General features: G+C 37.0%; 2 protein-coding genes across 4 annotated transcripts; one reads left to right on the top strand and one right to left on the bottom strand.

Annotated features, from left to right (window-relative positions):
* Window positions 1–91: 91 nt before the first annotated feature.
* LOC140004394 (protein tesmin/TSO1-like CXC 5) lies at window positions 92–5,906 on the bottom strand. Of its 2 annotated transcripts, none has more exons than XM_072045397.1 (10): window positions 5,647–5,906; window positions 5,173–5,410; window positions 4,231–4,323; window positions 3,687–3,864; window positions 2,663–2,823; window positions 2,472–2,568; window positions 1,817–1,860; window positions 1,625–1,716; window positions 794–1,171; window positions 92–401 (listed from the first exon to the last, which is right to left on the bottom strand). In XM_072045397.1, exons 2-10 carry the CDS (start codon window positions 5,370–5,372, stop codon window positions 271–273), a joined length of 1,374 nt encoding a protein of 457 aa, XP_071901498.1. In that variant the 5' UTR covers window positions 5,373–5,410; window positions 5,647–5,906; the 3' UTR covers window positions 92–270. The 2 variants fall into 2 exon arrangements, with proteins under 2 accessions (XP_071901498.1, XP_071901497.1); XM_072045396.1 differs by having other exon boundaries at window positions 4,231–4,332; window positions 5,647–5,905.
* Window positions 5,907–8,697: 2,791 nt separating this feature from the next.
* Window positions 8,698–18,532, top strand: LOC113742608 (golgin candidate 5). Of its 2 annotated transcripts, none has more exons than XM_027270481.2 (20): window positions 8,698–9,020; window positions 9,218–9,424; window positions 10,503–11,500; window positions 11,946–12,017; window positions 13,198–13,272; window positions 13,614–13,728; window positions 13,924–13,985; window positions 14,078–14,125; window positions 14,614–14,898; window positions 14,998–15,057; window positions 15,245–15,328; window positions 15,430–15,495; window positions 15,576–15,674; window positions 15,751–15,969; window positions 16,669–16,774; window positions 16,859–17,079; window positions 17,233–17,292; window positions 17,393–17,506; window positions 17,978–18,052; window positions 18,170–18,532. In XM_027270481.2, exons 2-20 carry the CDS (start codon window positions 9,268–9,270, stop codon window positions 18,203–18,205), a joined length of 2,952 nt encoding a protein of 983 aa, XP_027126282.2. In that variant the 5' UTR covers window positions 8,698–9,020; window positions 9,218–9,267; the 3' UTR covers window positions 18,206–18,532. The 2 variants fall into 2 exon arrangements, with proteins under 2 accessions (XP_027126282.2, XP_027126281.2); XM_027270480.2 differs by having other exon boundaries at window positions 16,660–16,774.
* Window positions 18,533–19,135: the final 603 nt, after the last annotated feature.

Here is a 19,135-nt window from a genome sequence, read left to right as displayed (position 1 = left end):
CTCATTGGAACTATAAAATTTATGTTCGGAAGAATAATAGCAACCATGAATTGCTCCTCGTCTCTTATAGTTGAGACTAAACTAAACAACTTTTATGACGATTCACAAACGTCCGACTCAGATTGCAGCAGACACTGTTGCATTCGAAGTACTCAGTAGTGTTCCTTACACAATAGGTTCTACAGCCCAAATTTTTATGGTTACCCGTTTCATCAAGCTCCCATTTCAGATTTTTAAAAATGGCACTGGATGCTTCAGAAATTGGGGAATTTACCAAGTCTTATGCTGTAAGCTTTGAACCACTTCTTCATGTTTCTCCATTTCTGATTCTAGAACACAAATTTGCGGATAAAATTTTTCCCTTCCATTCGCTTTTTTGGCTCCTGCTAACAACTCAGAATCTGCAATTTTGTTAGAAACAAATATTAGCAACATAAGACTGGCAAGGAAAGTAGATGGTGCCAATGATAGCCCTTGACGAGGACCATGTGGTGATTAGCAAGGGAAGTTACATAGAAAGCAAGTATTTGCATTTGCAAAATACTGCACTTGAAATAAGTGCATTTACAAATTCTGTCGTCTCACAAAGTGGTTGAATGCCCATTACACCACCTTTTCCAAGCAACATAATCCACTAGCAAAGACATCAAATATCTGAAGTACGGCATCTATTAGGGAGAGGACAGTAGTGGGGAGGCGGGGTGGGCCGATGGGAGGAAAGGGGGCCAGCACACAATTTTCCAATACAAGCTGATGGTATTAACTCTCTTGTTCAAGGGCGCGAGAACCTTACCTTTTGCTTTTCCACTAGTGATGAGGCTGTTAAGGAAATCCCGGAGTTTTACGAGTACAACTTTCTCCCGCTCGATGTAAACATCTAAATAGCCGCCCTGATTTAAAGCCACATCGGATGAAGCATCTGGATACAACGACATATCTTTCTCGTTGCGCATCAAGTGAAGAGTTTCTGGTGACCTTGGCCTCTCTGTCAGTATGATAGCATTAGAGGTGGAATCTTGGCAGCGCACGTCAATCTGAGCTAGACTTGCATTGTTGTCCTGCTTAGATCCCTGATTCTCAGATCGTTCATCCTGGCTCTCCATTTGCGCAGAAGAACTGTTCACTATCTGTTCGTGACTCAGGTTTTCCAAATTGAGAGGACTTCCTTTGTCTAGATACGATGAGTGCAGATAGGACAGAAAATGCTCCAATATTAGTGAGAGTCTAAAATTGCTTTCGAGTATAACAGGAGGTAATTCCAAAGTTTTCACAACATTAATCGCGACTACTCTTGCTCACGTTGAAGTTAGGAATCAGAGTATGATTTGACAAGCAGATGAACAGTGATAGTTTCATTAACTTAAATGCTATCGGAGAAAAACGGCTTTTTAAATAAATGAATGCATAATTTTTTTTGGCCAAACAAGCGATATAAAGTAAAATTTTCTGAAAAAGCAACAGCAAGACCTGTAATAATTCCCACGCAAAACCTTAATTCCTTTCAAAACATAATGAATGATTGACATCATAAAAATGCATTTTATAAAACCAAGCAACCTGAGAGGGAAGTAAAACTGGAGTTTTGCATGCCACTGATAGAAGAACATTTACGTGTGAAACTGACCTGAAAGGCTATTAACAGCTTTTGATGTTACGATCAATAATTCACAAAACTCCATCAAGTTTTGCAGCTGAATGATTTCAGCCAACAAGGATCTTCAACAGATTAGCATTACCAATTAGTACCGTTTGAAAAATGAATGAGCACAATATATTCAGCTCCCCCATCTCAAGCTAAGTGGAATTAGATTTAAACCTGAAGTGGAAGTTCAAAGGACCTTGTGCTGCTTCTCTAAAAATCTGCTAAAGGGGGTAAAGCAATAAGTTAGAGGAAGGAAAAGAAGAAGCCGCGCAAATGTTTTAAGCGATCATGAAGTTGACAACATATCATGGAAGAAATGGATCAGTCTAGCGGACTTGAAATAGTTGGACATGGCTCTGTAGAGTTGAACAAGAGTAAGAGAACAAAAAATGTCCTCCTTAGAAGCGGACATTGCTAAATTAGAACCTGGACTTTTTCAATTTTCTCATCAATAGTGTATTAGATAATTTCACGTGGACTAGTGAAATTTCTGCTTGTCAAACTTGCAACTAGTTCTAGTGGAAACTTCAGTAACTCATGTTTTAAATCTATCTAAAGCTTATGTCATGTTGCTCTTTGTCAAATTTATAGCTTCATCCCTGCCCTCAAGTTTCCAAGAAATCAGCCAAAACTTAGTTGCTTCTACAGGAACATAGTAAAGGTAATCTTACTGTAAGTAGATGGACATACAATTAGCAAGGACTTTTAATTTCCAATTGTTGGCTGATTGCTAACTAATGATGCCTTACCACTAACTAAAGTCAATGTTATACGCAGAGAAAAGCTTGTAATTCCTCAATCAAACATCCAAGACAGTTTGAGTTATTACCGGCCAACTTTGTGGAAGCGTACAGTCGAGCTGCTCCTCCTTATGTGAATCAAGAAAGTTCCCATGGCCTTCGAACTTTTTTGATTCTTTTGAGCTTCTGTGTGAGAGGATACAACAACACTAATCATGGCAGGATTTGTCTGCTAAAAGAAAGCTATTATGCTAGCATTTCTCAATAAAAGAGAGCTTACATTTCTTCATATGCTCTAGAATTCTTGCAGTTCTTGCATTTGCAATTTTTTGAACAAATGATATTTGCACGATAGCACTCACAGTACCCCTGAATGCACCGTGATCTCTTGCAGCAGCAGCCTATGTACCTGACCAAAATTAAAGCATTTTTTCTTCCATTCTGCACTTGGAAGAGGTCAGAGACCCTTTCTCCTTAATATACAGCCAGATATAAATCTCCAGTATCAATGTAAAATAACCTTTCAAGATGGATTCACTAACTTATCTATACAATAATGATCAAATCTACACCAGAAAACCCAAACAGGGCTCCTAAGAAAGTCAAGGCATTATAACCAACTTTAATGAGGGCCAACTGCATAATATTTTAAAGAATAACTGCAAAAAAAAAGGCAGAAGAAGAAGAAAAGACAGAAACTTCAGAGCAATGTCCAGATGTCATGAGGTAGACAATCTTATTTTACACTGCACACGAAAAAAAGTTTGTAATATGCTGATGCAAAGCTACAGCATCTCCTTGAGGTCAGAAAAAAAATTAAAAATAAGTTGAATTTGTGCTATCACCATGGTTTCTTCTCCTATGTAGCTATCATTGTCTATTATTATAGAGAAAACTTAGAAATTGAAAACAAAGATAACTTGAAAACATTAACATTTGGGTGCATTATTCCCTTCAAATAGGAAAACACACAAAAACCATACGTTTTCTGGTAAAACTTAGAGCTTACTCAATTGGAATTATTTCATATCATTCACAACGAAAAAGTCAGAGCTAATTTTGAAGCTTTTCCAGGGATATAAGCTACTATATTCACTTGTACATGATTTCGTAAACTTAACACTTAGATCACAATTACCACCACTGAAAAGCCAGTAATAAGTAGATTTATTGATACACTAAAGTATGCCATTACTAATATTACAAACTTCTCAGCAATAAAACTCAGCAGCTCGTATAGCTAAAAAGAGACAATCTATAATGTTAGAAAGGATTATTTGTTTGGATAAAGCTAAAAACATTACCTCACTGTCCTGAGAACACTCTGGACTACTAACAACCATTGTCCTGAAAGCCTTCTGATTACGCTGTAAAATGAGTCCAATAGAAGCCTGCCGTACTTCCTCATTTTCAAAAGTATTCTGGCAATTGGAGCAATTGCATCCATCACAGTATTTGCTGGATGCAAAACACAAGCAGTACCTAACCGATCAAGTGAAATGCATTAGGTGTTTGCTAAGACATATTGTGTTGGGTAAAACATCTTAAAAACATGTTTGTCAAGACAAATAGGTAGTAGCTCTCCATCTAGTACTGCTTTGTTTCATCTATCTGTCATTCTCTGCATAAAATACAACCAATGTTGACAGAAACTTGAAATGTCACGTCTATACAATCTAATGGTCCAGCTTATGGAAAATGTGAGATACTCTAAACTTTAATTAGATGTAGAACTGAAAATTTTCTGGCAGAGAGACAAGTGAAAAGCAAGGGGAAGAATTTAGTAGAATATCACTTAGATGACTCCTTTAACATGAACAAGGTCATGGGCAAAGAAGAAGCACTTACATCTTTACACAGCTCGACTGTTTGCACTTACAGTGCTTCTCCTTCGCAGGAATTTCACCTCTCAACTTGAAATCATCAAATTCTATCTTTGGACTGGGCTTTCTAGAGAAAAATTATGCATAAAAATTGTCAGTCAAAGATGTATGAACTCTTTCAAGCTGACAACTTAAAATTGCATGAGATGGAAGCACATTTACAATTGCTGACTGCAAAGATATGGTTTAAGATTCAGCATATATGTTTTCACATTGCACAAAAAATTATTTTGCTGCTGAATGAATCCAGTAAAAATAAAAAGGTATAACAAAAGCAAAAGAATGACTGCATAAAATGGATTAGAAGTAAAATAAATCAACAACTTTTTTTTTTTGGAAAATTTTTTACTACTTGAATTCTGGAGCTTGAAAGTCAGGTTATGAATACTAAGCGAATTCTTTGATTTGAATTTGATCGCAAATGTCCAAATACAGTGTCTTCAACACTATCCACTGTCCTTGAAATTGAGGAGAATATTTACTAATTTACAACCAGGAGTTAAAATTTTTTTTTTGTCATTGTGCTCACCATCAAAGTAGGCGATATTTATTTTTGATATTTTGATTTTCCACCCAGCAGTATATCCTGAGAAACTAAACTAAACTAAGACAATATTACTCCTTTCCCTTCCACAAGAAACTGTATTTTTCTCTAACAAATCTAATTTATAGTGCTTTTTCTTTACTCGTCCATTTAGACAAACAAGCAAGAGAATTGTCCTCGCATGACATTTCCATTCTCATTCCCCATTTTTTTTTGCAGTATAAGGAGCTCAACAAATTTATTCGTCATCGATAAACTAACAACCTCCGAACAAAAGTTAAAAGATTTCTTAACGCAGAGAAAGTATGTAATAACAACTCATTTACTTAAATAAGAAAAAAATATAGCATAAAAGATCCTTACAGTATTGCTAATGGCGGACGAGGAGGCGGATATAACAGTGACAAAGAGGAAGTCTTTCGCTTCCGCGGCAGATTTGATCCTTCAGGTAAAGTCTCTAGTTTCACCATAGGAGATTTGCGGTGGATTCGCCGCTTAAGAAGACTATGTGACGGACTCAAACTATGCGACGGAAACTTTGAGCCTTTCGCTTCTGTCTCCATTCAAACCAAATATTTGACTTCGTTCGGTATCTTCAGCTCTAAAACACGCCGGAAATTAAAATCGGTAACAATGATTAAAACCTACCAAACTATACAACGATAAACATGTAAAGATCGTGGATGATTTTGAAAAATATCGTAAATTACAAATAGTTTCAGGAATTTCGCAGCTAAAACTTCGTAAATGAACGCGAAGATAGAGATTGGAACGTTTATTGTTGGCGAAGATATACGAAAGGTGAGTTAGCGCAGACGCAGAGTTTGGTCTCCGAACCTGATGAATATTCAGCTGCTGAGCGTGTGGATGGCGGTGGTGATATGAGCTGCGATCGATCGTCGCCCACCGTAGCTGATGCAGCGAACGTGAGGGAGGACTTTGAACTCTGAAGAGCGTTAAAGGCGAATCTTTTTTTGGCTCCAACGATTTGAAATGTGTCGTATTTGTATGGTAGAGTAAATTGAAAATTGGTTCAAAAAGGTGAAAAGAAAACAGATAAAGACATTTTCGTGATGGGAAAAAATGTACCTTTCATCTCCAATGTTTGGTCTCTAGACCACCAATTACGTCCTTAAAGTTTCACACAAAATACATTATTGTATCTTTAAAGTTGCTTAATTTTGGTTGATTAAGCACAATTGATAGAATGAAAAGCGACTTGAACAGAAAGTTAGGACATGAGTTGCATATCGTGCTAACCATCGTATTTTAGCCAGCAAAATGGGAAAAAAATCCTTGCAGAACAAGGACAAGAAATTTGGGGAGATCAATTACAATGTCAGAACAAACTTTTTACAAACAAAATAGGTCCTTTAAAACTACAATTCTGGTCAATTTTTATAAAATATAACTTCAATTTCACAATAAATGAAACCTATTTTCTGATCTTCTTTTGCAAAAATAGCAAAACATCACTCTGGACTAGGGGTGCAAACGAATCGAGCCGCTCGCGAGCGGCTCGATTTGAGCTCAAGTCGAGCTCGATCGAGCTCGAGCTGCTCGAGCCGAGCTCGAGCTGCTCGAGCCAGAGTCGAGCTCGAGCTCGAGCTCAAAACATTAAGCTCGTTAGCTCGCGAGCCGGCTCGCGAGCTCGAGTATATATATATTTATTTTTTTTAATTTTATTTTTAATAGTAAAATTACATAAATATCCTTAATATTTTATTATTTATTAAGAAAAAATATTATTTTATTTATTTTTTAAAAAATAAAATAATTATTTTTTATTTTTTTCGAGCTCGAACTCGAGCTTGAAAATTACCAGTTCGTCGAGCTCGAGTTCGAGTTCGATGAAATTAAGTTAAGGCTCGACTCGATAAGGCCAAAACTCGACTCGACTCGGCTCGTTTGCACCCCTACTCTGGACTTAATAGCAACTTGCCTTCTATTATATTTCTTTCGTATTTCCAACTATACTAATTCAAAATTTCTCCCTCTTTCGCATTTTTTCAACATTTTCTTCGATCTTATTCATCTTTTTTAGTGACTTGCATATACGAACTCTTCCTGTGAACAAGTTGATTTATTAATGCACCTAAAATACTTGCACCTATTGGGTCTCTAAATAAACAAAACAACGACATTTTTTTTTTAAAAAAAAAATTAGTCAGCTAAAATCATAGTTTCAGTAGTATGTTCATATCACAAAGATTTCTTACCACCCATAGGGGACAACCGACGAACCTTCTTCTCGGGAATTGACCAAACCAACGAGTTGTTAACTTTGTTTACAGTCCACAAACGTAGAAGAGTGTTGATAACATCCAAGTTCCAAAACTTTTGCCACTCATTTTTTGAGATCAATTTCTCCCCGATGTCTGTTATTGTCATTTTCTAATAGATTAAGGACCGAAGAGATTACAATGGTGGTTGCAAAATTAGGATTTGATGAAGAAAGGAGAAGAGAGAGAATGAGTGAAGATGGAAGAAACTGACTCATGTGCCAACTTTCCATCCAAGTTGCCTTTCATTCTGTGTGACATTGTCTTTAATGGACCAAAATTAAGCAAAATTCGAGGATGCAATGTGTTTCATGTAAAATTTTGAGGACAAAATTGCTTAATAGATCAAACATTGGGGTTGAAAAGTGCATTTTTGCCTTTTAAGATGACACATATTGAGTTAACGCTAAATACTAATACATCATTTTTTTTGGGAGAAATACCAATCTAGATCGTATTGATATGGTCTACATTTTTGTCCAATCAAATTAGTAATTTGCAAAGCAAATAGATGTTTCGTCCCTGTAATGATACTGTTTGCTTATAAAATGATAGTAATTTCAAAAATGATGAAAAAAGATCGTGGGTTGGGTCACCATCCCACATCGAAAGATCGTGGGATCTTCACTTTGAATTTAAGGTCCATGAGAGTACCTTCTTGTCACCAATTGGTTGGATGGGTGTTTTTTGTGGGTCCCCCTTATATTGCCTTCGAGTCGTTCTTTCGGGTTACTCCCGTGTTTGTTCTAATTGAGTGCGTGTGTGAGTTTCTTTCAGTTACTGGAAAAAAAATAGTAATTGGTAAATTATATTGCCTCTTTCATTCAATCTAATATTATCGTAATTCTTATTTATGATAAATTCAAATCCAAACTCAATACATGATCACGAGTATTTTGTGCTTTTACTAACATTACTGTGTGCCAAAAAAGAAAAAGTAATACATTATTATTATTGTATGATAGTGGTTTATGTTCAACTTATTCATCAATTTTCAAATTAATGAGAAATTGCGAATTAATCAAGGAATTGACACACAATTAGGAACACATGTTAAGAATTATAACTTGACAATGTAGAAGAAAAAATTTTTTGTTTGCAAGTGGGAGTTCTTAAATTTAGAATTTCCTACTTATAAATCTTTTTCATCTTACCATTCAATCCAACTCATCCCTATCTATCGACAAAAAATTGGTTCAATGTTATCCTGTAAAAGCGAGTGATTGGATAGTAGATTATTTGAGATAATTTTTTGAAAAAAATGCTATAGCACTTTTACCATCCAATCAAATCCTTTCCTTTTCACCCACAAAAATTTGGTTCAATGTTGTTTGCAAAGATGAATGTTTGGATTCTAGATTGTTTGAGATAATTTTTTTGAAAAAAATACTATAGTACTTTTATGTGATGTATGTGAATACTGTAGTACTTTTATGCTGGTTTAAGCGTTTTAACAGTAGATTATTTGAGATAATTTTTTTAAAAAAAATACTGTACGTGAATAGTGTATTTTTAAAATGCATAAAACTCTAACCTGGCTTATTTAATTTTATTTTTTTTCCTTCCACCGCTAAGGTAATATAAGTACAGGAAGAAGTTGGTGTGGAACAGAGAACAGATCGATCCTGCCCCGTTTCACCTTCTTGAGCACCAACAGCACATTCATCCCACAATTTTACTCTTCTTTCGATTTGCAAATAAACTTTTGGCACCGATTAAACTAGCAGGCACAGGCACCGCACAAGGCAGCGGCAGCTCCAACTCAGTGTCGATCCCTTTTTCCATCCTACATTTTCCCTCTTTTAGCTCTCTGGTCCCAATCTACTCCAAATTAAACTCATTGTTTCCTCCTCCTCCTTCGCCGCCTTCTGGTCCCCAGACGCCGCGCCCACGTTAACTGAACCCCAATTTGATTCGCAAAACCTTCAGGTTTAATCTAAACTTCCTTTTATGTCTTAGGTTGTGTTTTGTTAATAACACAATTGGTATTGGATCTCAGCGATCCAATTCTGTGCAAGTTTATTGCTTTTCTTTAACGTGTTATTCCAATTTTGTGCAAGTTAATTACTTTTCCGTTTGATGTGAACTTAATTGATCTTGCTAACTGGTTTTGATTGTTTTTCTAGGTTTATGGATTGGGTGATTTGAGAGTAGAGGCAATTGAATCGTTCTGAAGATGTCTTGGTTTGGCGCGAAAGTGTCCCTATCGGGCTTGGATCTCGCCGGGGCCTTGAATAAAGTCAGTGAGAGCGTCAAGAATATCGAGAAGAATTTCGATAGCGCTCTGGGCCTTGAGGAGAAATCTGATGGCACCACTGGCAGCAGCAACGAAAGTAGGCATCTCTTAATGTTTTTTATTTGTTTCTGTTCAGTGCGTGTATGCTATTAATGTGATTTTAGATTTTATTGTTTAGTGTCACTACTTAATGAGCTTAGTTACGAAATTTAAACAGTTATGGGAGAGTTCTAAAAACAAAAAAAAAAAATGCCTGTCAATGTTTGCAAGTGGATTTGGATATCTGGCATTTCCTGTTTAGAGTTGTGTATCCTCACGAGTTAGATGCAATTAACCTTGGTGATGATTTTGGTGGGGGAGGGGGATGGGTTGGGTGGTATGGGAAAGGGAGTGTAAGTAAGAAGTCCCCGGATCGAGACCTTCCGCTTGCACACACACAAAAAAAAAAAAAGATTTATACCGTACCAAGCTGATCAATGGTTTGGGCTAAAACCATCTAGTGTTTACCATTCTCATTGAAGTACAGCTGCTATGTGTGCAGACCATTTACATAAGGACATTAAAGGCACAGAGACATTAATGAAACGCTATGGTTTCTGATGATGTTATTCAGTGGATCAATTGGAGTGGTTGCAAACCCCCTCCCTCCCAAACAAGAAATAAAAAAAAAAAGAAACAAAAAAGAAAGATAATGCAAAGAGAAAAAATAAATTGAAGAACTAATAGAACCCAAAAAGTAACAAAGATGTATGTGTGAAACATGGGGTTTGTTGGGCCTTACAACTTACAAGGAATTTGATGGCAAATGGAGGATCTGGTCATGACTTGGGATAAACAGCTCCATAAAAGAAGAAACTTTTAACATCAACTTTTTATGCAACGTGGAATCTATGGACTTCATTATTAGAAGATACAACTTTTGAGTGCAATGACTGGAAGAAAGAAGCATAATAAGGATTCGCATTAGAGTAAGATCAGTAAGATCAATACTTCTTACATAATTGAGTAAAATAGATGGTTTGGAGGCATCAGCCGCAAGTTTCTGTATTTTAAGATATTTTGGTTATATAATTTCAGAATAAAGATGACATGCTATAATTTGACAAAAGTTGTAGATAATTCATGGACTTACTTGATTTCTCAACCATTTTATTTTATGGTCACTGTTTTATCAGCTCCAGGATTATGGCCTTCAGCTACTGATAGAAAAGCGTTGTTTGATCCCGTCATGTCCTTCATGGGACAAAGAGGTGGGGTTAGTACTGTGGATCCTCTTGGAAAACCTGAATCATCAATTCTCTCATCTCCTATGATAGATGAAGAATTGGCCAAGCCTGATGGCTCGACCAAATCTGGAGTAGAACAAACTGCACATGCTGAAGTGAGGGAAGAAAGAAAGAATGATATTGTAGATCCAGTTACTGCTGAAGAAGGACTAACTTTAAGTGGAGAGCAAAATGAGATGCCTGCGGCAGAAATTAGTGAAACGGCAACTGATTCATCACCATTGCCTGTTGAAGTGTCTGAGACAAATGCTGAAAATGTAGAGCAAACAGATTCACCTAACCTACTTCAGAAGGAGACCTCAGAAGAACCTTTAAAGGACAGCTCAGAAAAATCTTCCAGGGAGAGCTTAGAAGAACCTTTAAAGGAAGGCTCAGAAGGATCTTCTGAAAACTCGGAGTCAGTGGAACCCAATTCCATGAAATCTGTAGATCAAGCCGCAGCTCTAGCCCTTGTACTGGATGGACTGGGTAATATTGGTGCTGTGGAGGAGAGCACAGAGGACCAGAGGACACTGGAAGGAGAGGTCGCAGGGGAGGTTTTTCCATTTCAAGCACAAGATGTGATAACAGAGAATTCAGGAAGTGTAGAGCTTGCTGTTTCAGATTCTGTTACAACATATGTGTCTGAAAATGCAGAAGTATCCTCGGAAAGAAACTTTCCCGTTGTTCATCATACGCAAGAGTTGGCAGATATGGTCTCTGAACCAAAATCAACTGAAGCTGTTGAGATGACTCAGAAAGCTGATGATGAGATTGATGCAAAAGAACAACGTTTGAGTTCAAGTGGCAACTCATCCAGTATTGCTGATTCAACTGAATTGGAGAAGGTGAAGAAGGAGATGAAAATGATGGAAACTGCACTTCAAGGAGCTGCCAGGCAATCTCAGGTATTTATATTTCCCCACTGGCCTATTACTTTTCTTGGTGCAGAATGGTGTTGCTGCACTTTTGGCAAAGTTGTTATGTTTGTCAATGCCTGGAGATAATGGGAAAGTTAGAATTGGTAATTAGGAGTAGGATATGCGGTTTGCTCCAGCCAAGAGTGGATGGGTTGATTTCTGGAACTAAAATCATTAGGATACTGAAGTCCATGGATTTGTAGTTTATGAGAGAAAAATATTTACTATTTAATATTTGGATCGTGCTTTTGACCAAGAAGGCTTTCTGATGCATTTTTATTGGCCATACCAATCAGCATGAAATAATCTTACTGACAATCTAATTAAACCTTTTCCAGCATCTTGAATAGGCATGACACATGAAGATGTGAACCTTTTGTGCTAATTTTTTTCAATTCCATAATCCAATGACTTTGTTTCTGTCTTTTTCCAGGCAAAAGCTGATGAAATTGCAAAATTGATGAATGAAAATGAGCAACTAAAGGGTGAGATTGAGGATCTGAGGGTACGTATACCTTTTCAATGTCCATGTCTTAATCTATTTCATTCTTACAGTATATTTTTCTTTGGTCATTACAAACTTGTAAGTGGTGGTGTCATTAGCATGTATACCTTTGGTTTTTAATTGTGCTTGTTTTCTCTTTTCCTTTCTTGTTTGTGCATTCTCTTTCCCTTGCTTACAATCCCTGTATATTGTGTACTTAATACTGACCAGGAATATACAATTATGGTTCATGGTTGACCATCAAAGTAATTCTTGAGTCATCACAAGCAGCAGCACTTGATACATAAACTGCCATTTGTATTGCTATTTCATCATATGTAATGTCTTAGTTGTTCTTGTTGCTTCTTAAATTATCCGTACAATTCTTCTTAGAATACAACCAAATTCAGAATGTTCAACTGAGGGCTACCATATATACAGTCCTGTGTGAATGGATTTTATTCAGCAGTTTGTGTGGATTTATAAATTTTATTAGGCTAAAATATTAATTTGTAAACCATCATAAAGCAATATATCAATTGTATGTTACCATTAAACTAAATGAGAAATTATGTCTGCCAATATATCTGCAAGATTTAACCTAAGAAAGAGGAATAAAATTGTTGACCTAATATCAGGGCACATCCATAAGTATGTCCAGAAAATTTATCTTGTAAGGACAAATATACCGTCTGGTTGGGGTATTGCTTCTTTCTTTTTCCTCTTTTATCAAATTTTTTTGGTTTGGGGTGGGGCTGGGAGGCAAAAGAAAATCTCTGGAAAGGATGCAACATTACTTTGTTATCAATTCTAGGACAAAGTTCAAAATTGAGTTAGTTGATCTCAAGTGATTTTTGGGATAAGTGACATGAATATTGACTCTGGAAATAGATTATTTACTTAAAGTATGTATGAGTCAAAAAAAATTTCTTCAAGAATCTTAAGAACACTGAGAATAGTTCCAAAGAAAATTTACATTTTTTGGGTAGAATGCAATTCTAAATATTTTTTCAGCACAAATTCAATTTTACCAGGCACCTATTAGGGTGGTGTGAAGCTATTTCTTCTTTTTGTACTATTTCTATTCCACAATTGCAACTTTAATTTATGATTATGTCTATACCTGAGCCTTCAGTGCTCTCTTTCTCTCTCTCTTCCTCCCCTCCTTTAAGTGATAGCAAATCTTTTTTCTTTTTTCTAGAGAAAATTCAATGAAGAAGGAATTGAATCTCTGCGGGAGGAGTACCATAATAGGGTAGCATCACTTGAGAGGAAGGTATGTCTTTAATGTAAATGCAAGTCTGTATTTACTAAACTTTCTGTTTTTTCTTTGAAAAATATTTGTTGTCCCTTTCCCTTCTCTTGCAAAGAATCACCATATCCATATGTGAGCTTGTTGTCATCTTCAAGTTCCATTTCCAATTTGACTTTCAATGTTGCATAGTTTGATCTTTTCAGTTATTCCCTAAGCAAGGGTAGAGATGGACTCCTGAATTCTGCCAATCTGAGCCTTGATAGTGCTTGATATAATTTTAATTTCGTCATCATACATATGCTTCTTAATTGACTAATGCGTTATTATTTTTTGTACTTGTGTTTTGTTATGTACAACTTCAGGTTTATGCTCTCACTAAGGAAAGGGATACACTGCGCAGAGAACAGACTAAAAAAAGTGATGCTGCCGCTCTTTTGAAGGAAAAAGATGAATTTATTAAACAAGTCATGGATGAAGGTTTGACCATTTAACAAGCAGGCATAAAAAGTAGCGTTAGTGGAGTACAGTTGATTTAATCCTGTACCTACCTTTTCATTATAAACCCAGATATGTATAATCTGAACTTGCAATGGAGTGTTTTATTATGTGGTTCTAAAAGAGTAAAGTTGCACTTTGGGGAATTCTGATTGCAACTTAAATTATTTCATTCAGGTGAACAACTTTCTAAAAAACAAGCTGCTCAAGAATCTCAAATAAGAAAATTGAGAGCACAGGTATGCTTATTTGGTTTTCAGCTGTAAAAGGTTGATTATGTTGGTCTTATGGCATTAGTTTTAACAATTCTGGCATTTCTTATGAAAGCTAGGTAAGAGAGCTTGAAGAAGAGAAGAAAGGATTGCTTACTAAATTAGAGGTAATTTGCTTCTTATTATTAAGGTGTTTCAATCAACAACAGTTTTTTTTTCCTTGGGGTGAGGGGTGGTGGGTGGCGGTTGCCATAACCTTTTTTTTTTTCAATTTTTATATCTGAGCCGTCGAAGGTTGTTGAGAAACTTGGAAATTGGAAAACTGGGGCTGATATTGGTTATATTTCCTTTTCAGGTTACGTGTTTGCAAGAGTAATTGTAGCATGCATCATCATTGTTGATATGTTAGTGGGTGTCATTGTAGGTTGTAGCTTTATGTTTCATTTATTTCTCTCTTAAATTTGATGTGGCGCCTTATTGATTTACCTAGCAATGGGATGTTGATTATTCTTCCAGGGAAGCAGTAGTTTGATGCGCACAAGTCTCTGCTTGTTCACTTGTTTATTGCTAATCTGGCGCTTCTGTAATATGACTGCTTGTGTTGTGATACCTTATTTTGAGCTTCATAGTTGTTAATCAATTGAGCCTCCTGCAGGTTGAAGAGAACAAAGTAGAGAGCATAAAGAAGGATAAGGCCGCAACCGAGAAACTACTCCAGGAAACTATAGAAAAACATCAAGCAGAGCTTGCTACCCAAAAAGAATTCTACACGAATGCTCTGGTTGCTGCAAAAGAAGCTGAGGCATTAGCAGAAGCACGGGCTAACAATGAAGCCAGAACTGAACTGGAAAGCCGTTTAAGGGAAGCTGAGGAGCGTGAAGCTATGCTAGTTCAAACAATTGAAGAATTAAGACAAACTCTGAGCAGAAAAGAGCAGCAAGTATTTTTCCTAGTGTTCATGTTTTTAATCATCTTTCCAGAATCCCTGGAATGCTAAGACGCTGGGCTCCATTGAATGAATTACTGAATTGTGTTTTAGGCAGTTTTTAGAGAAGACATGCTGCAGAGAGACATTGAGGATCTTCAAAAGCGATATCAAGTTAGATATTTAATCTCTCTCTCTCTCTCTTTTTCTCTGTCTGCCCCTCTCTTGTCTGTGTATATGGTATGTGTGCGTGTTTTTGTGGGTTCACGCATGCGTGGAGTTCTGTATTTCAGACATAGACAAGCTTTTTCTTGCCTGAGCAATAGGTTTCCTACTGACTCGATGATGCTATTGTGTCTAGGCTAGTGAGCGTCGCTGTGAGGAGCTAATTTCTCAAGTACCTGAATCTACCAGGCCTCTTCTGAGGCAGATTGAAGCTATACAGGTTTTACATCTGAAACCATAAGGATTTTGGAAATTTTGGGATATGTACATCTAATTGTTTGGATGCTTTCATGGCTTGACTTCTTCCTGCAATAATTGCAGGAAACTACTGCCAGAAAGGCTGAAGCTTGGGCTGCAGTTGAGAGGTCCTTGAATTCGCGACTTCAGGTCTTCAGAATGGTCTATGTTCTGCACTTTTTGGCATTTGATGTGAAAGACTACTAAATAAATTCCGGCATTCAATGTAGGAAGCAGAGGCCAAAGCTGCTGCTGCAGATGAAAGGGAGCGATCAATTAATGAACGCTTATCTCAAACTTTATCTCGAATAAACGTTCTTGAAGCTCAGGTTATCTTATTTCTCACTTACAGTTATTAATACACGTGTATTGTGTATAGTACTTGAGAGTAGGAGTGGCTTGCAGATATCATGTCTCAGAGCCGAACAGACACAACTGTCAAGGTCCCTTGAAAAGGAAAGACAGAGGGCAGCAGAAAATAGGCAAGAGTATCTTGCTTTAAAGGAGGAAGCTGATACAAATGAAGGTCGTGTGAACCAGCTTGAAGAAGAAATTAGAGAGCTTAGGAGGAAACACAAGCAGGAGATACAAGACGCAATGACAAAACAGGAACTTCTTCAGCAGGTACCACACTGGGTTTTGCTTTTTGTCTATGACTTCTGCAGGTTTAGTTGCATTAAAGTAGGTCTTCATACATGTGTCATTGGGAATATAGGAATGTGGAATGGCATGTACATGAACTGCTACAGTGTGAGAGGTAGCTCTATGTTTTATAGATCTTGTTTAGTCTACAATGCTGGACTTGGGAGAGGAAAGGCAGTCCTAATGGGGAGAGTGTATTTGCTTTTAATTGTCAGAGCAATCATTGTCCTTGCTAGTTATCATACTACTAGTCATGGTACAATAGTATAAATGCCACTAGTCAGCTTTAATACGGACTTTTTTTCTGTTTTGATTTTTATTGCCATTGTAAAAATTGTTAGTGCTTTTGCAGAAATTTGCTGCTGCAGGAGGAACATATAAAGAAGAAATAAACTCGTTACCTGCATGGTCAATATATGCATTTCTACCATGTTCTGCATAGTGCTAGCAAGCTTGTCAACCTGAGAGTTCTCTATTTGTGATTTCATGTTTGACAATTACAAAAAATTAGAACTGTGTGCTGCAAAAGATCTTTTTCTGATATTCATAAAATTTCTGTATCCTTGGTACACTTCCAGATAAATTTGTAGCGGGATGAAATATAGGTTTTTAATTTGTATTGCCTGAAAGTTTCCTCCCATGAGCTAGTTTCATGATTAGGTTGATTGACAGGAGCTGCAGAAAGAGAAAGCAGCACGATTGGATCAAGAAAGGGCAGCTCGGCTTCAATCTTCTGTTCTATCAGATCAAAGCCCTAAAACAAAGCAAATGCCTCCTATAGAAAATGGTATTTATATTCCTAGTAAAGTATACAGCATTTGTGAATGAGCCCCTAATCAATTTTTAAGCAAATACTGATCATATTTTTCAGGAAATTTGATTCGCAAGCTTTCAAGTGCTAGCAGCTTGAGCAGCATGGAGGAAAGCTACATCCTACAAGCATCTTTAGACTCATCTGAAAATTTGTCCGAACGCAGAAATCAGGGTGAGGGATCCTTGAGTCCATATTACATAAAGAGCATGACACCTGGAGCTTTTGAGTCTGCATTGCGACAAAAGGAAGGCGAGCTTGCCTCATACATGTCTCGATTGGTATGTGGAACATTTCCCCAATTAATTTTTGGAAGGTTTATGGCCATAAAAACCATTCTTGTTGAACCTGGTCTTCACTTTTATTGTTGACTGTCTTTTGGATGGGGGGTTCGACCGTGCCCTTTAATTACATTTTTAAAATCTGTTTTCTAGGCATCTATGGAATCAATTCGTGATTCCCTAGCCGAGGAGTTGGTTAAAATGACTGCCCAGGTGAGTTTTGTGTTTGAACTTTCTTTTTTCCCCCCTCCCTCCCTTCTGTTTTTCTATGTTATCATACTCTTATTTTGAACACTAAATATGTATGTGGCAGTGCGAAAAATTACGGACTGAAGCTGCCTTGTTGCCTGGCTTACGTGCGGAGCTAGAGGCATTGCGAAGAAGACATTCGTCGGCACTTGAGTTAATGGGTGAACGTGATGAGGAGGTAGATCATTTCTGTTCTTTTTTGACTTTTGAATATAAATTAGGTACAGAATACAATTTTTCTGGTGCTTTTTCTTGAGGTAACTTTCTAGAGATGGAACTTCCATTCTGTTTCTTCTGCGTGAAAAATGAGATGCAAGCTATAGTTTTGGTATGGAAGGTCGAATGCATTGGTTAGAATTTCACAGGCGTAGTTGGGTTTTGAGATTGGTCTTGTAGTGAATGGACTTTACCAATGCCTCCTTTGCTTGAGGAAATTCTTACATCGGCTCTGAAATCCTGACATTTCTGGGATGATGTTGTTAATGTACGGTTGCAACATCCATCAATATTTAACGAGAAACTTAAGCATTAGTTATCAGCGGCAGTATATGCTAACATTATATTCTCATGTATTGGGCTTACAGAACACCGCTGCTCTCTTCTTATTTTTAGTTATATGCTAACTTGTGCGATTAATGATTTTGCTTAGTTGGAAGAACTCCGTGCCGACATTATTGACTTGAAGGAGATGTATAGGGAACAAGTAAACTTGCTTGTAAATAAGGTATCTCATCGTTCACGTTGTAGTGTTCTTCACCGCAAGTCTGTAACTAGCATTCTCTGCCTTGTGTTCTGGAGTTGTAATACATTGGACTTCGACTTGCTTGTGTTTTGCATGCAGATCCAGGTAATGAGTTCGACGATGGGTGCTGCTTGATGGTTGCTTTTGTTCCGTCGGCTATACTTTCTTTGTAGTAAATGTTTGTAGTAAAGGCAACAATACATTTCGTATACAAGTCAGCAAAAAGGAGATTTCGTTTTGTTTTACTTTGTGCTCCATATACTTTTTGTGTTTTGCATGAAGAAATGTAACGCGCGCTTCTGTATTGACTGTATTGTCCATTTTGTTATTTTGGTCTAAAGGTGTACAGCGTAAAGCTTAGTGTTTTGCTCTGGACTTGCAGCATCGATAAAATTTTCATCGATCCAAGTGTAGAACTGAAGTCAACTTTTCTCAATGCTGTACATTAATCACTTGTTTCTATTGACTTTGTTATCATTTTGAATTTCAGACGGAAATGAATAAAGTTGGGAACGACTTGGGTTGTGCTTTCAAGATTTTATCAAAATGGGATAGTGTCATCTTTTGAAATATAGATGAGAGAAAGAAGTAGGGTGTGTGTGTGTGTGTGTGTGTGTGTGTGTTGGGGGGAAGAGAACAGAAGAAGGATCATTATTGTGTTTCTTTTCTTGATGGACGACGAGGAGGACTACTCTCTTTTGGGTCGGTCACGTATCTTGTTCTCTTTTCCATGTATTTCCAGCTACAGAAACTAATTGTACAATTATCATTAACTGCTAACATTATTCCACGTAAGATGTTCAATTATCATTAATTATCAACATTAAATACTAATTCCGCGTGCAGTATTTATTTTCTTAAAACGGATGGTTCCGTTGAGTCTCTTCCTTCTCTCACCAAAGTCCTCTGCAACTTTTTTTCTTCCTCTCTCAAGGCCTCCAATTTTTTGAAAGAATTGGTTATCTTGTTTCTAGGTAAAATCTTGAGTTCGAACGCTAGCTGCCTTGTCCCAGACCATACATAGGACCGAAGAGGCGTGGTAGTTCAACGCCTTAGGCGCGATGC

This window comes from Coffea arabica, chromosome 4c (genome assembly GCF_036785885.1).
Source record: "Coffea arabica cultivar ET-39 chromosome 4c, Coffea Arabica ET-39 HiFi, whole genome shotgun sequence".
Lineage (NCBI taxonomy): Eukaryota > Viridiplantae > Streptophyta > Magnoliopsida > Gentianales > Rubiaceae > Coffea > Coffea arabica.
Note: the sequence above shows the minus strand (reverse complement) of the source record. Positions and strands in the feature narration are given on the sequence as shown.

Bases quoted from the DNA above. Each gene is read 5' to 3' on its own strand.
- LOC140004394 (XM_072045396.1), bottom strand. From the start codon at position 5,372: ATGGAGACAGAAGCGAAAGGCTCAAAGTTTCCGTCGCATAGTTTGAGT. The intron at 3,865-4,230 runs GTAAGTGCTTCT...TTGATCGGTTAG, and splicing joins CAGTCGAGCTGTGTAAAGAT to GTACTGCTTGTGTTTTGCAT. The intron at 402-793 runs GTAAGGTTCTCG...ACAAAATTGCAG, and splicing joins CACTAGTGGAAAAGCAAAAG to ATTCTGAGTTGTTAGCAGGA.
- LOC113742608 (XM_027270480.2), top strand. From the start codon at position 9,268: ATGTCTTGGTTTGGCGCGAAAGTGTCCCTATCGGGCTTGGATCTCGCC. The intron at 12,018-13,197 runs GTACGTATACCT...TCTTTTTTCTAG, and splicing joins GTGAGATTGAGGATCTGAGG to AGAAAATTCAATGAAGAAGG. The intron at 14,126-14,613 runs GTAATTTGCTTC...AGCCTCCTGCAG, and splicing joins GATTGCTTACTAAATTAGAG to GTTGAAGAGAACAAAGTAGA.